This window comes from Argopecten irradians, chromosome 13 (genome assembly GCF_041381155.1).
Source record: "Argopecten irradians isolate NY chromosome 13, Ai_NY, whole genome shotgun sequence".
Lineage (NCBI taxonomy): Eukaryota > Metazoa > Mollusca > Bivalvia > Pectinida > Pectinidae > Argopecten > Argopecten irradians.
In genome coordinates this window covers 9,422,478-9,438,436 of record NC_091146.1, presented here as the reverse complement: position 1 = coordinate 9,438,436, position 15,959 = coordinate 9,422,478, and the positions used below count along the sequence as shown (strand labels likewise).

At 33.9% G+C, this 15,959-nt stretch overlaps 1 protein-coding gene and 1 non-coding gene across 4 annotated transcripts; one reads left to right on the top strand and one right to left on the bottom strand.

The window, feature by feature from the left end:
• Positions 1-461: 461 nt before the first annotated feature.
• Positions 462-12,984, bottom strand: LOC138305543 (uncharacterized). Of its 3 annotated transcripts, XM_069245816.1 has the most exons (11): positions 12,493-12,984; positions 11,650-11,756; positions 10,778-10,846; positions 10,063-10,135; positions 9,218-9,324; positions 8,343-8,411; positions 7,631-7,672; positions 3,509-3,567; positions 3,106-3,201; positions 2,595-2,862; positions 462-2,121 (listed from the first exon to the last, which is right to left on the bottom strand). In XM_069245816.1, exons 1-11 carry the CDS (start codon positions 12,726-12,728, stop codon positions 1,478-1,480), a joined length of 1,770 nt encoding a protein of 589 aa, XP_069101917.1. In that variant the 5' UTR covers positions 12,729-12,984; the 3' UTR covers positions 462-1,477. The 3 variants fall into 3 exon arrangements, with proteins under 3 accessions (XP_069101917.1, XP_069101918.1, XP_069101916.1); XM_069245817.1 differs by lacking the exons at positions 10,063-10,135; positions 10,778-10,846; positions 11,650-11,756; XM_069245815.1 differs by lacking the exons at positions 3,509-3,567; positions 7,631-7,672; positions 8,343-8,411; ... (3 more) ...; positions 11,650-11,756; positions 12,493-12,984 and adding exons at positions 3,635-5,400; positions 6,036-7,597.
• Positions 12,985-13,498: 514 nt separating this feature from the next.
• Positions 13,499-13,571, top strand: Trnav-aac (transfer RNA valine (anticodon AAC)). The gene has a single exon. It is a non-coding gene; the product is annotated as a tRNA-Val (tRNA).
• The last annotated feature ends 2,388 nt before the right edge of the window (positions 13,572-15,959 follow it).

Here is a 15,959-nt window from a genome sequence, read left to right as displayed (position 1 = left end):
TATCTGTTATTTGTGTAAAAGTACTGCCAAAAATCATGATGTTTACGGTTACAATGCGGTAAAATGAGAGTACGTGATCAACCCAAAAAGCTAAATTATTGTTTCCCATTTCCTTCACATTTTTACAGTGAGGCAATAATTATGATTTTGCGATAAGATTTCATCTAAAAGTCCATAAAGCATAAACAAACATCAACTGTTACGGTGCTGTAATATCTGTAAACTACTTCATCAAAATGTTATATTTGTATATTAAATGTTTCCATTGTGTTTGAATACATATACATACAAGACTCAAAATGGGTCAGTGTGTTTCTTTTAAGAAAAGTATTGAGCGTCAATCTCGACCCTTCTCTCACTAGAATATATCACTGAGTTTATAAATTTATGTTTAGCCGGTCGGTCAATCATTTCATACAATTAATTCAAATGGAAAATGAACAAAAACACAAATGCATAACTTCAATATACCACTTTTTATTTATAAGACAACTGAATAAGAAAAGTTATGAAACCATGGTTACGAATTCATTATTCATTTTCTTTTTAATTTCAACAAATGTTATTGACATATTGTTGTTAGTCAATTGGCTCGATAAACAAGCAAGCATGTGTTACTACAATAGTTCGGATTCTTTTGTAATGGTAATGTCTATTTATCTGTTGATATCAACTCAACGTATCACTAAGGCCAATCATACAATATATTTGTTGTTTAATATAATGTTCACGTCGAATCGAGGGTATACTGGGCAACTTGGTTAATAAATGGTTTGCTTCCCTATGCATAATGTCCATGTACATATGTATGTAATGTTTCAATCGTGTTTTATATATATGTTCCTAGTACAGAAGTTAAAATATCATAGTTTGTTTTGGTAATTGAACATTGCTGACGGAGCAAAATAATTCTAAATTATGTGTAGTAAAAATGATAATAAAATAACCCAGGACTAAATGAAAATTAATTGCAATTTCTTCACGACAGAGGCAAAAGATATTTAGGATGGATATTTTAATTTGAAATTATCAAATCGTATAATAAATCTGTATGATTAATAAGACATTACTACAGTAGTACAGTTGTAGGTTCAGAATCCATCGCGGACATTTAATATTCCTATACAGTATCTCAACTTTCTGATGTAGGAATTATACAATGTATATTCGTGGTTTAAGTACAGTCGGACAGATAACGCCTACATTAAGTGTTTAACCATTTTACCTTCTCAGTACGTCGAGAGCGAAGAGAGGGCAGTAAGTACCGTCATCCGAGACAACTTTGAAGAGTCTTTTATGGACTGATTTTTGGGAAACACAACTAACTAGTTGTATATTTGTTCGTTATCGCTTGAATTAAGGCCAGATGATGAGCTATTCAGACCTCATTTATCCTTTCCAAAGACACATACACTGTACATAAATAAGTAACATGAAAACATCACATGTAATAAATACTTCTATCTTCTCATATACTTTACATAATCTGTCTCGGGCTAGGACTACACGGCTCATAAGCGCCCCCACAAGGCCAGTAGTATTTGTCCGTCTTGACCTTGAGACAGATAAAACAAAATTGAGTTTGACAAGAATTTCGAGGACAAGTCATGTGTTTACAACTATCCTCCTCATCATACTCAATGACGCAATTGCATTTTGGGCATGCGCGAACGGAAGGGCAGTTTGGAACATTAACAAGTGTTCTGGTTGGACAGTTCTTAAGTAATGTTTTTAATCTTGGTACGCTTTCCTGGCACTCATCATTGACACACTCACGTCCGTAAATGGGGCGGTGACAGTGGACACAGAATGAAAACGAGGTACCACTTTTCTCACAATTGAAACATTTAAAAACTGTTGCACAATCGCTGTATATTGCCTCATTACAAACCGGACATAGGTGAATATTGGGTTGTGCTTCGACAAAGTTCGAAAATAACTGACAACAAAAAAGACAGTTTTCGTCGTTTGAGAGACAGGCTAGTTTACTGACAGAGGTGAAATCCCAAATCGTTGAGCATTGTTCACTGGGCCGTTTGGCGTCCGGTACAGCTGGGCACGTGACCCCAATTCCACCATTTTGTATCTTTGACCATGCATATTCATACAAGTTTTCTGGAGCTGAAAGTGTGAATTGTAGTGCGTAAAACACCTGTTTAATTAATCGTTTCATACAGATAATTGTGTTATTTAATATGTTGATTGCAAGCCATATAATGCGAATATAAATTCTATCTGACATTTTGAATATTTGTGATATATTTTCTTATATAAGAATGGTAATTTATATCAGTGTTTTCATCATATTACTTATCATTGTAGCTAATTTCTATTGAAGAGGTCCCTCAACTATGAAAGTTTTGTTATAATAATTCTTATTTCATTCCGTATTGACATATTACAAAATCATTTTGTATGCTTATAAGTAGGTATTGATTGGAACATTTTTTTGCGATTGGAACGTCATACTATTCAGGAACCTCAAACGACACGACTGTCGCTTACAACATAGCATCATGCCATCACAATTCAGGCCTCCTTGTAAGGGAGACAAATATGTGATATGCAAAGACGGGATATGTGTTTGTACTCACAAATAGCATGTCCACAAGGCATTAACACACACGTATCGTCAGAGAAGGGGTCTGTATCATCACAACGAGGGGTTTGATGGAAAGGATGAGGATCTCTAGATCTAGGCCGTCTGATAACGTACAGGGATTTCAGCCCGGGGTAGTCGGAGAGTGTCTTCCCCTTGTTCAGCATGATGCATCGGTTCCTAATCCAGAGGTCGAGATCACCGTATCCAAAATTCCCAATTTTGTTTCGCACGTGCTTGATACAATCGGAAACGGTCCATACCTAAAGTGACAAACACAGTTTCCCGTAGACATTAATATACTTTCTAAATGCTCTATTACATACAGTAAAATAGTTAATTTAAGAGTTCTGAATGAACAACTACGACGAAAGAGTGAATTGTAGCTTTACACGATATGAATTTCTGGTATGTACTGCATTAAAAAAATATTGACATATTTCGTAATTTTCTATTGAAGTGTGTACTGATATTGGTATCTTACAGCGTTTCTTAAACACCGTTACCTTGGGTAAGGTAGTAAAGAAGTTGTCCTCGCCAAATATCCATACTCCTATACTGTGTTCCGGAACTTGCATCAGTGTATTCTTGGTCGATGGGTTCTGTAGGGGAATGTTTATAAGTTACTTTTATGTTACCTTGCTTCGTTTCAAATTGTCTTATGCTCTTACAATTTATTTATATTAATCAGAAATAGCATGCTTAACATTTAACATGTATCTTAAAAAAGTATTCCATTACCGTTTACAACACAGTAACGACATATGTTTCATACTACACAAGCTCATGTAGTCATCCAATGTAGTTAAAATATAGTATTATGACAAGAGTACTGTGCATTATTACTATCAAAGACTTGGTTTCTTCGACCTCATGGAATCACAGAACTACTAAAATATCAATATTTACCAGTCCTAGAGTAACATTTGAGTCTGCGGGCGTTGATTTTGCGACAGGGAGCATGGTATCTGAATTAAAAACAAAGGATTAGTAACGTTTGTTTGTTTAACCAAGGGAGATAAATAGTTTACCTACCATCTGCATGCTGCCATGTAAAAATCCAAAACCACGAGGCGCTCCTGGAATAGTCCTCTCATATGCACGGACCCCCGATCTTTCACGCATAGTCTTCGATCTTTGCAATCCCTTTGATTTATTTGTTCTTTTCACCTCTATAAGAGCAAACGGTGCAGTGTCTACACCGAGCGTCGGCTTCGTCTCCGTTTTGGTCCTTGGTTGGGAAGTTTTAAACATGGATACAACTGGATAGGCTGTGGTGCTGGGATAAGTAATACATTGATATCCGGATGTCTGTGCGCTATAACCATATCCTTCTATCCGTTCAGGTGATTTCTGTTTATGTTGTTTGTTGCCCTTTACTGATGGTGAATAGTTGTCGGTTTTCCTTGACCGAAATGAATCTTGCATCTCTTCCTCAATTTTATAATGGTGTCTCTGTTGCTCGCTATAATTTACAGATGTTGAATAGGTTGGTGAATACATCTCTCTTGTTTTAACTGACTTCAATCCATCTGAGCTTTTGTCGTCGTTTTTGATAGCGTTTGGCCTTGCGGCAATTGGATATCTAATGTTATCTTCGTTATCTTCTGTCTGCTGATCAGATAATGCAATTATTTTACTTGGTTCAGTCTTCAACTCTTCAACAGGTCGGGTATATCTTTGGGATTTTATTTCCCCAGATTCCGCAGTGTGAATATGTTGTGACTTTTTAGGTCGTCGCTTATCGCGAAACGACATAGATCTACGGAGAGTATTCTGTCGTTGAAAATCCGACAAAGCTGATGGTTCTTTTTCGACAGGGTCATTGTAAACAGGTCTGACCGAGTATCCACGTTCTTCGTCTGGTTCTGTCGGCAATTCTATAGGCTTTTCTATGGCGCTGTTGTTTTCGTTAGGGATTAGCCTTGCATCTATTGAATATTTACTAATATCACCCGTATTAAGTTGACCTGTCAGCTGATCAGCTGACGTCATTAATCTTCCTGGTTTAGTCTGTTTAGATTTCAATTCTTCTGCAAGTCGGGAATATCTTTGGGAACTCATTTCCCCAGATTCCTTGGGAAAATATTGTGCTGTCTTCGAATAAAAACCAAGGGGTGTCTTCTGTTGTCGCGTTTCGCAAAACGACATTGATCTACGGAGAGTACTCTGTTGTTGATAATCCGCCACACCTGATGCTTCTGTTTCGACAGGGTTCTGGTTAACAGTTCTCATCAGGTATCCGCGTTTTGTCTCTAGTTCTGTCCGCATGTCTACAGGTTGTTCTTTTATTATACACTTTTCATGTAAGTTAACACGTTGTTTCACTGAGACTTTTTCTGGCACAACGACTCCATTATCTACGGTATCTGTTGAAGATAAAATCTGTGGCTTTTCTGTATTTTCATCGGACTTATCATGGTCTATGTTGTTAAAACCAGAAGGAATACCGTCCGATTTTTTCAGTCCATTATAATTACCAACTTTATTAAGACCGTCTGCTATTCCTTGTGATTTCCACAGCCCGTTAAACAATGGTGAAATGCTTTTCTGAGACTGCCGAACTGACTTAGACCTACGCAGAATCCCGCTATCCAAGACATAAATGTTGTCTTGGTTACCACTAATCTCTTCGTCTTCAAAATCTGAAATGTCCACGTCTTCCATGTTGCTTCCACGTTTAATCTCGGGTTATAATATATATAAAATATAGGCAATTGTGTCTAGATGTCTGTCTCCTTATACATTCAGTACGTCGTCCTATTGTCCTATATATTTACTGATAAGTTCGGTGGTTATACCTGCAAGAAATCAGGAACATTTGCAAAACTTCACATAGGTAAATGTAGGTAACTTCAATATATGATCGAAGATAACTTAAACACACGGACTAACGTAATTGATTCTTTTTTTCCTAACTATGATGAGATATAAACACACACTATGCACGTTTATGCACACTATCATTTGTTTGTTACATCTCCATAACATAAAATTAATTTCAAGTTAATTCTTTATTAATACTAATTGCATGATCTTCAAAGACATATTTAAAGTGTTGTATAATCTAAAGAATATTAAAATTGTTAAAAAGTGCTAACTCTTCATTCGCATCAATTGTTATTTATTTCTCAAAAACAAAGCCCACTTGCCTTGCCTGAAACGTTTTCTTTAGCAAATAAGTTCAAAATCAAATCAATACTTCAATACGGCACAATCGTACATGTATACATCAAAGTTACTTTAAAACATGTTACAGTCATTCACAGTATAATGCAATTGAAAGTTTTGAACTGTTATTACTGGATACTTGTTAGAAACGTGGATTACTACTTGTAACAATATTTGAGTTAACATGTTTTGAATAATTTTCTAATTACATAATTACTCAAATTTATTAAGAATAAAATCGACAGAAATAACTGAAAACACTCACCTTTACAAGTACGACTTTCTGTAGTTGGAGTGATACATATATTCACCTTGAGCGTATAAAAACATTTGGGAATCCCGTTGATTTTAGTTTTATTTTCATTTCGCATATATGGATCTTAGTAAACAACTCCACGCTATTCCTATTGTTATGCAACATATGTCGTTGGTGCTATTTGTAAACACTTGTGTCACGCATGGAGAAAGTACCAAGAAAACACCTATTTACTTTCGGTTTTGAAATCAGTTACGGTACATATATCTGTTTCATACCATAAGTAGCGTTATAACTACAGTGTATCCTAACTGCTTATAAATTTAGTTGATATAATTAAAAGTTCATTTCTGTTATAGGAAATAGATATAATAACAATAAATCATTTGTCTTCTCTGAAATTATTTTTAGTATAACTGATGTCTTCTATTATAGATGTATCTCTCTACATATTCATATCAGTTATCGAGACTGCCTTAAATGTCAAAATTAAGTCATTAGTTTCGATTTTATCTTATCAACTGATAACAAACACACATTATTCTGCCTAATTTTCGAACAGAAACCTAACTGTTGCTCGCTTTGAAGGACACACATTGTATTATTACAAACTATCTAATTATAGTACTTCGATTATCAAAACATGGGATCAAACATGATGAAATAGCTATGGTGAGTAATATTGATATATATTTCTTGTGATGGTCTATTTGATACGACTACCAGAATACATTCATGTTGCAGTACATAGTAAGATCTTTCATATATGTTTAGGACTGTAATGCAATTTATTGAAATATGCACATGTAGCATAACATATGTGTAATTTATATATGTCCCCATCAGTAATAGAAATATACTTGTCATTGTTTGGCGGTAGATATATTTGGCAAACAAGCCGTCACACTCCATTATTCTGCACAGTCCAAATATTTCATGGACAATAAAGTTAATAATTACTGATGGTTTAGATGAAACTGATTCCAGACACGTAAATCGCTACGTTAATTACTAAAAATAGAATACGCGTTTAATGGTGTTCACGTGCTCGAAAATTCAAATTAAAGAAATTATGAACATATATCATCAAAATAATAAAATAATAAAACAATAGCAAATACGATGCGCTCACCGACTTAAGTTTGCATGATTATGTTAACAAGAGGACAAGGGAAAATACAAAAAACACAAACACATTGAAAGTCGATGTAGTTTATCGTCTATTTATCAATTATTAATCATGGCAGTATTTACAAATAATAGCATAAAAATTAAATAAAGACAAACGCATTGTAGAATTGTATTATGTGTCTATTATATCTTCGATAGAACATCTAAAAAAAACAGAATGAAAAATTTAAACCTTGATCCGGCGGTATATGTGTCTTCTTCCGTAATGTGGAAAAAGGTGATTTATTAACTAGAAAGTATGTGATGATACAGTAATTAGTTTGATATGCATAATATTTAAATAACATGTTCCTACTTTTGATTTTTACAAAATATAAAATATGTAAATACTGACTTTGCTTCGTATAAAGTAAAAATACAAGTTCAGGAACAAACAGAACATTAAATATTACAAACTATAGTCGTGAACTTACCAGTTTCTGCCGACATGTTAGGAGCATTGACCAATCTGTCATCTACAGGAGAAAACAAATAATCCTTGGTCATAGTTCACTTGTTATCAATGTAAACGTTAGTATTTATCAGCCATATGTTAATCAAGGTCCATTGTAATACAGCGGATGTGATTTTTATAGGTACTTTACTCATCTTCTTCAAACATTATTAACATACAATTCATAACATAGTATACCTGGAATACACCTGTTACTGAATCTCAGCATTACTGTATGATAGAGAGAATGGATGAAAAATAGCGTATAAATACAGCCTGATGTCATTTTTTGTAACACTACCGCTAGCATTGCCTATATTTGTGAGACTGTTTACGTCGCGTACATAACTATTCAGCAGTGAAGTTAATAACTATAATCTTTGTTATCATTCAAATCTGCTAAAAATCTCACAATAAAATGATATATATTTGTATTTTACGTGATCGTTAGAATAACTAAACTCAAACACCTTTAAACAAGTAAGAATATGTCCTGAGGGAAATTTCAAAATTAATTTGTATAGTCACAATGATTTATAAACGAAATCATACCACATTAAATAAATGATTACGCCGCTACAGTGGGGTAAAGGCAGCTGTCCTACTTCACATTACGTGTGATAATTGGTTAGAATACACATTGGGTGATGTCTCGTGCAGTTCAACTTATTGTCATGCGAATTAGGACGTACCTGTTCTCGGTCCACTATCTCCGACATCATGTGAGTCGGCTGATGTGGGTTTCCTCTGTGTATTGTCATCTGAGATGAAGTAAGACCACAGTATAGCGATAACAGCTAGCATTTCATAAAACATATTTCAGATCGGGTATTGCATATTGAAAATCGAAAGTGAAAGTAGGAATTACATATACTGTACATGTTTATATATCGCTGGGTATACACTCAAACGATATCTACACTTCATCATTTCTCGTGGCGATAAGATGTCACGAACACAAATCGTCACAAAGACGCTGACAAATGCAGATGAAGTAGGCAACAATTAGAATACGAAGTCAATCGTGAAATTAAATCACAGCATTTAATTTAGATGAAAATGAAAAATCTAAAATAAAGTGCGTACATTACTTAGATATCGGATAAATAAACATTAATAATATAGATATAAGGTTATAAATTTTAGTTCACATTCATTATATTTTATTTCTCTATAGTTCCTTCTACTTTAATTATTTGTGTTTTAAGTGGCGGAATCATGTTTCGTTACAAGAGCATTGTTGACTTTGTGTATGAAACTGTAACCTGGAATCAAACAATAGAGTAGCATATATTAAAATAAGCTTTAATATGCAAATATTTCAAACAACACATATACGGTGTATTGCATGCTAAATAAAATCATTAACATCATTTGCTTTCATTTCATTACTGATTTGTTATTTGTTGTTACTTGTACTTGCTGTGTTTGTCAGAACTGTAATAGGTCCTCTATACTAATTAAAGCATGTCACTTTAAATCAAGTTAATTTACTCCAGTGCATTTACCACAGGAAATTACATGCTGAAATAAAAAAAAATCTTCAAATGTAAAATACAAATAATACCTTGATATGAAGTCAATCTTTGAGTCAATGGTTTCCTTTCTTCTGTTTCTTCCTCCTCATCGTTCCTTCGTTTCTTTGTTGACCTTCGTCGTACTGTTGATGGGGGACTGGTCAGAATGATCCAACAACAAATTAGGAATGTAGCAATAGAGAGATAACGCGGTTAAACTTGTTTAGATGCTTTATTTGAATGTTAACACTGTAATGTCTCTAATGGTTAACTAACAGGCTTAGGAAAATATGAAACAAAAATATCCTATTGTCCGTTTAGAACAGTCATTGCACATGACGTTTATTTTATATATGATATGTGTATATTAATTGTTTAATTGTAATGATAGTAATTGGCTATTGTATCATCTGCACTTTTTAACCTCACGAATACAGCCCATTGCGTATTTATAGAAGCATTGACTGACAGTGATTATTTTAGTTTTGTTTAAAACGAAAGTGGAACTAGAGTATAGAAGGAACACACGTAATTACACATTTGTATAATGTGTACACATAAAATGTAACGTAAATTCGGCCTTGCAGTTAGTACTCCAATGCGTTATCAGTGATCAGTTATTTTATTGTTGTATAGCAGACCTCATTCTTTCATTGATAAGGATATAACAATATCACTTAAAACAGGCCACGTATCAGTAGTGTATATTAACAGTTGTATATCCCAATAGCCATTAGAGCTTGTTGTCCTAAATGTCTGTCTATATCTATGTATCAACCATAACAGTAAATAAAACCTAGGATTGACACCACAATAAACAACACATTTATGTGTAATGATATATATTAGTTTAATATGCTTGTTTATTGGGAATGATTGTTAAACCATAAAATACCTTTGACGTTCGACAGGTGCTCCCTGTGTTGCCCGTGGTTGGTTTGAGTTAGAGGCATTAACCAATCTGTCATCTACAGGAGAAAACAAATAATCCTTGGTCATAGTTCACTTGTTATCAATGTAAACGTTAGTATTTAGCAGCCTTGTGTTCATAAAGTTACATTGTAATACAACGGATGTGAATTTTTATGGGTAATTTACTCATCTTCTTCAAACATTATTACTATACATTTTATAACATAGTATACCTGGAATACAATTGTTACTGAATCTCAGCATTACTGTATGATAGAGAGAATGAATGCAAAATAGCGTATAAAAACAGCCTGATGTCATTTTTTGTAACACTACCGCTAGCATAACACATAACTATTCAGCAGTGTATTTAATAACTATAATCTTTGTTACCTTTTTAAGCTGCTAAACACTTCACAATAAAATGATATACATTTATATTTTACATGATCGTTAAAATCACTAAACTGAATTACCTTTAAACAAGTAAGAATATGTCCTGAGGGAAATTTCAAAATTATTTTGAATTGTTACAATGATTTAAATACGAAATTATACCACATTAAATAAATTATTATACCGCTACAGTGGGGTAAAGGCAGCTGTCCTACTTCACATTACGTATGATAATTGGTTAGAATACACATTGGGTGATGGCTTGTACAGCTCAACTTATTGTTATGCAAATTATAACGTACCTGTTCTCGGTCCACTATCTCCGACATCATGTGAGTCGGCTGATGTGGGTTTCCTCTGTGTATTGTCATCTGAGATGAAGTAAGACCACAGTATAGCAATAACAGCTAGTATTTCATAAAACATATTTCAGATCGGGTATTGTATATTGTAAATCGAAAGTGAAAGTAGGAATTACATATACATGTATATAAATATCGCTGGATATACACTCAAACGATATCTACACTTTATCATTTCTCGTGGCGATGAGATATCATGAACACAAATCGTCACAAAGACGCTGACAAATGCAGATGAAGTAGGCAACCATTAGTATACTAAGTCAATCGTGAAATTAAATCACAGCAGTAAATTTAAATAAAAATGAAAACCTAAAATAAAGTGTGTACATTACTTAGATATAGGATAAATAAACATTAATAATATAGATATAAGGTTATAAATTTTAGTTCACATTCATTATATTTTATTTTCTATAGTTCCTTCTACTTAAATTATTTATGTTTTAAGTGGCGGAATCATGTTTCGTTACAAGAGCATTGTTGACTTTGTGTATGAAACTGTAACCTGGAATCAAACAATAGAGTAGCATATATTAAAATAAGCTTTAATATGCAAATATTTCAAACAACACATATACGGTGTATTGCATGCTAAATAAAATCATTAACATCATTTGCTTTCATTTCATTACTGATTTGTTATTTGTTGTTACTTGTACTTGCTGTGTTTGTCAGAACTGTAATAGGTCCTCTATACTAATTAAAGCATGTCACTTTAAATCAAGTTAATTTACTCCAGTGCATTTACCACAGGAAATTACATGCTGAAATTAAAAGGAAATCTTCAAATGTCAAAATACAAATAATACCTTGATATGAAGTCAATCTTTGCGTCAATGATTTCCTTTCTTCTGTTTCTTCCTCCTCTTCGTCCCCTCGTTTCTTTGTTGACCTTCGTCGTACTGTTGATGGGGGACTGGTCAGAATGATTCATCAACGAATTAGGAATGTAGCAACAGAGAGATAACGCGGTTAAACTTGTTTAGATGCTTTATTTGAATGTCAACACTGTAATGTCTCTAATGGTTAACTAACAGGCTTAGGAAAAAATGAAACAAAAAAACCTGTGTCCGTTTAGAACAGCCATTGCACATGACGTTTATTTTATATATGATATGTGTATATTAATTGTTTAATTGTAATGATAGTAATTGGCTATTGTATCATCTGCACTTTTTAACCTCACGAATACAGCCCGTTGCGTATTTATAGAAACATTGACTGACAGTGATTATATTTGTTTTGTTTAAAACGAAAGTGAAACTAGAGTATAGAAGGAACACACGTAATTACATATTTGTATAATGTGTACACATATAATGTGACGTAAATTCGGCCTTGCAGTTAGTACTCCAATGCGTTATCAGTGATCAGATATTTTATTGTTGTATGACAAATCTAATTATTTCAGAGATAATGGTATAATTATAACACTTAAAACAGGCCACGTACCAGTACTGTATATTGACGGCGGTATATCCCAATAGCCATTAGTGTATGTTGTCCTAAATGTCTATCTATATATATTTATCAACCCGAACAGTAAATAAAAACTAGGATTGACACAACAATAAACAAAACATTTATTTGTTATGATATATGTTACTTTAACTTGCTTGTATATTGAGAATGATTGTTAAAACATAAAATACCTTTGGCGTTCGACAGGTGCTCCTTGTGTTGCCCATGGTTGTCTTGAGTAACCTCCCCGTCCGGAGCCTCCATATCCCCCTTCGTACTGTGGTCTATTTTTAAAGAATCTATATGCTACTACTATCACTGCTGCAACCACTCCCACCCCGAGACCAACAAGCTTCACATTCATCGTTATGTATGTACTTGTATGTAATCCACTTATGTGCGTCTGAACAGTGCGCATGCTCATCATGTGTTTATTATCTAACACAATTTACAATCTGAAGTTGGCGGTACAAACACAAAATCTTGGATTTTGATACAGGTGTTTTACATTTAGTTTTGCCAGTAACTGTACAGATTAGGAATGTTTTCCTGTAGAGTTAGTTCATGTCATGATAATACCTACAATTTATGTTATTACAATTACTGATACTGATATATACAATCATTAGAGTAATATAAATATACACTGCCCTCCAAAAGTTCTGTTCCATTTGTAAAAAATTGCTGATAATTTACTTCAGAGAAAACTCTCGAAAAAGCAATTAATGACTTGGAGAAGATAAATAAGTTGATAAATAATCTATATACCGATGTCTGTATTAAAAAAAATTACATATTTCTGTACTTTTTGTATATTTGTATAACTACACGTGTAACAGAACTTTTGGAGGGCAGTGTATGTACCTCACTTTATGAATAACACGTAAAACATGCATCCCAAAACTAACTGTCCACTTCCGCTTTTCATTAAGTAAATCAGTATATTTTTATAACCTTGTTACTTATATTCACTCATGTATTTTGTAACTTATATACAGCATAGAATTCACTTGTGTGGACTATATTTCATATCCGACAATAACTCGTTACATGACTACTAAACACAGCACACTATTAGGCCTAGCTAGCACATGCACCTTGACAGGCAGCACAGTACTGGTGAGTACACAGCGTCGTTTAGATATCGACCGAGGTAAAGAGAGATAGACTCTACGTAAAGTAAGACAGTGTATGTAAGGTTCCGTGGTGTAGTGGTTATCACGTCTGCTTAACACGCAGAAGGTCACGAGTTCGAAACTCGTCGGAACCTGGAATTATTTTACTTGCTGTAACAAATGTAAACACACGCTATAATAAAATAATTGATTAATTATTTTAGTCAGAACTGCATTTTTTTATATAAAATATGCTTTTTTATGTATTCAAATGCCAAAAGACCATCAAGTTTACGTTTTTACAAAGTAAAATCTTCCAAACAAATCGTAGGTTGTAAATTAACATACTAATATGGTATTAAATATATAACATCTACGAGCTACACTTTTTCTTCAGAAAAACTATATATATATTGCATATATTTTAAAGCAGTTCAATAAATTGGATTATCCCAGAAAGATACATTGGTGGCGGATTTTACAACCCGAGTAGGACTAATAAGTTTCGGTAATGTTGTTACCATTTGGTTTGTTTAGTTTTACGTCCTATTAACAGCCAGGGTCATGTAAGGACGTGCCAGGTTTGTTGGTGGAGGAAAGCCGGAGTACCCGGAGAAAAACCACCGGCCAGCGGTCAGTACCTGGCAACTGCCCCACATGGGATTCGAACCCGCATCCCAGAGGTGGAGGGCTTGTGGTAATATGTCGGGACATCTTAACCACTCGGCCACCCAAATAACTTATTAATGAAAAACGATCAGTTTTAATGACCTGATACTATTGTTTCAATTTCTTTATGATAAATAAAATTTTAATGTATAAATGTCGACTATGATTTTTTATGTAATTTCAATGTTTATTCCGAGTTATTTTTAAGTTGGAGGAACATAAAAATAGTTATGAAGCATAATAACATTTTATCAGGTTCCTGTTGTTCAACTGCATAGAAGTATTGATTTATTGACATAAACACATATTACTAGATTTACACTATAATTTATAATATGTTTACCTTTAGCAGCTGTTACTGAAATACCGCCTGTGTTCTCGATTAAAGGTTCCACAGAAAACCTTATTTTGATATTAATTTGTTCAACTACATGCTTTCAAACATTATCATTTTAATTTAAGGGGCCGCGGTGGCCGAGTGGTTAAGATGTACCGACATATTACCACATGCCCTCCACTTCTGGGTCGCGAGTTCGAAACCCATGTGGGGCAGTTGCCAGGTACTGACCGCTGGTCGGTGGTTTTTCTCCGGGTACTCCGGCTTTCCTCCACCAACAAAACTGGCACGTCCTTAAATGACCCTGGCTGTTAATAGGACGTTAAACTAATCAAACCAAATTTTAATGTAAAAATGATATAACAAGTTTGGTGAGACAAGTATGATCTCATTTGGTTATTTTTTCCCCATTACAATGTACATGTAAACTTATCATTCATTAGGTGTTTTCAATGAGGCATCTTTTAACTTTAAGCACTTTATGTTGGCAGGGGAAATCGTAATGTTTGAGATATCAGCTACACCACGATTAATAATGAAACATTTTGAAATTATGATACCGCTACTAGTAACAACATGTCAAAAAATATACTACACTGTGCATTCATATAGATATGACAAGTTTTAAACCTGACAAGTATTTATCTTATAAAGACCACACAACAATGAAAACAAAATGACAAGATAACAAACATATTTTGAATTACAATTTCTACCACAATAGCGGGTGTTATTCAACTCTCAGGACATTAAATAAACACTGCAGCGGTTGATTAACAATTTGTCTATACCACACCTGGTATAAACTCTGTAAGCATTCTTATTGGCTGACACGGTGAACTTTGACCGAAGTACTTCTTTCCCAGTGTCACGTCATCATTGTCAACGTCATCAATAATCAAATGACGTCATTCTATGTTGTGATGGCCGCTTGACGTCCAAAACTGCTGTTGGAAAGCGTATGCGCCGTGGTCATTGTGTCAAAATACGTGACGTTTTCATACATGTTAAATTGACCTTTAGTACTAATTATACATCTTGCCGGACAAGAATTTTACTGATGAGTTTCGTAGTTTTAACGTGTATGAAACAAACTTGATCTTGACGGTAATGGCTTGATGATTATCTGGCGGGAAATAGACGATGCCGTGTCGTGCGAATGCTTTTACATGTATACATGTAGTCCGACATTGAGTTTTATTTTCTGGAAGCAATTTTGAAGATTTGATCTCAATAAGACGTTAAATGAGTATTATTTGACCGTCACGATGTTCCCAATTAGAATAATTTGATATCAAACGTTAACTTTTGAATACTAATTAGAGTCTTTTTGCTGATGAAAATATTACTACACCTTATTTGCATGTTTCGGTAAATACACCTTACCGTATCCCTGCCGTATTTCTATCGGCTAAAACCGAATATTATTGTGGTAGAAACAGGTCACACTACTCGTGGTTGTTGAATATTGAATTTATTCCACACTCGTAAGTTATTTTTTAAAAGTTGCAAAAGACACAACTTTTAAAAAATAACT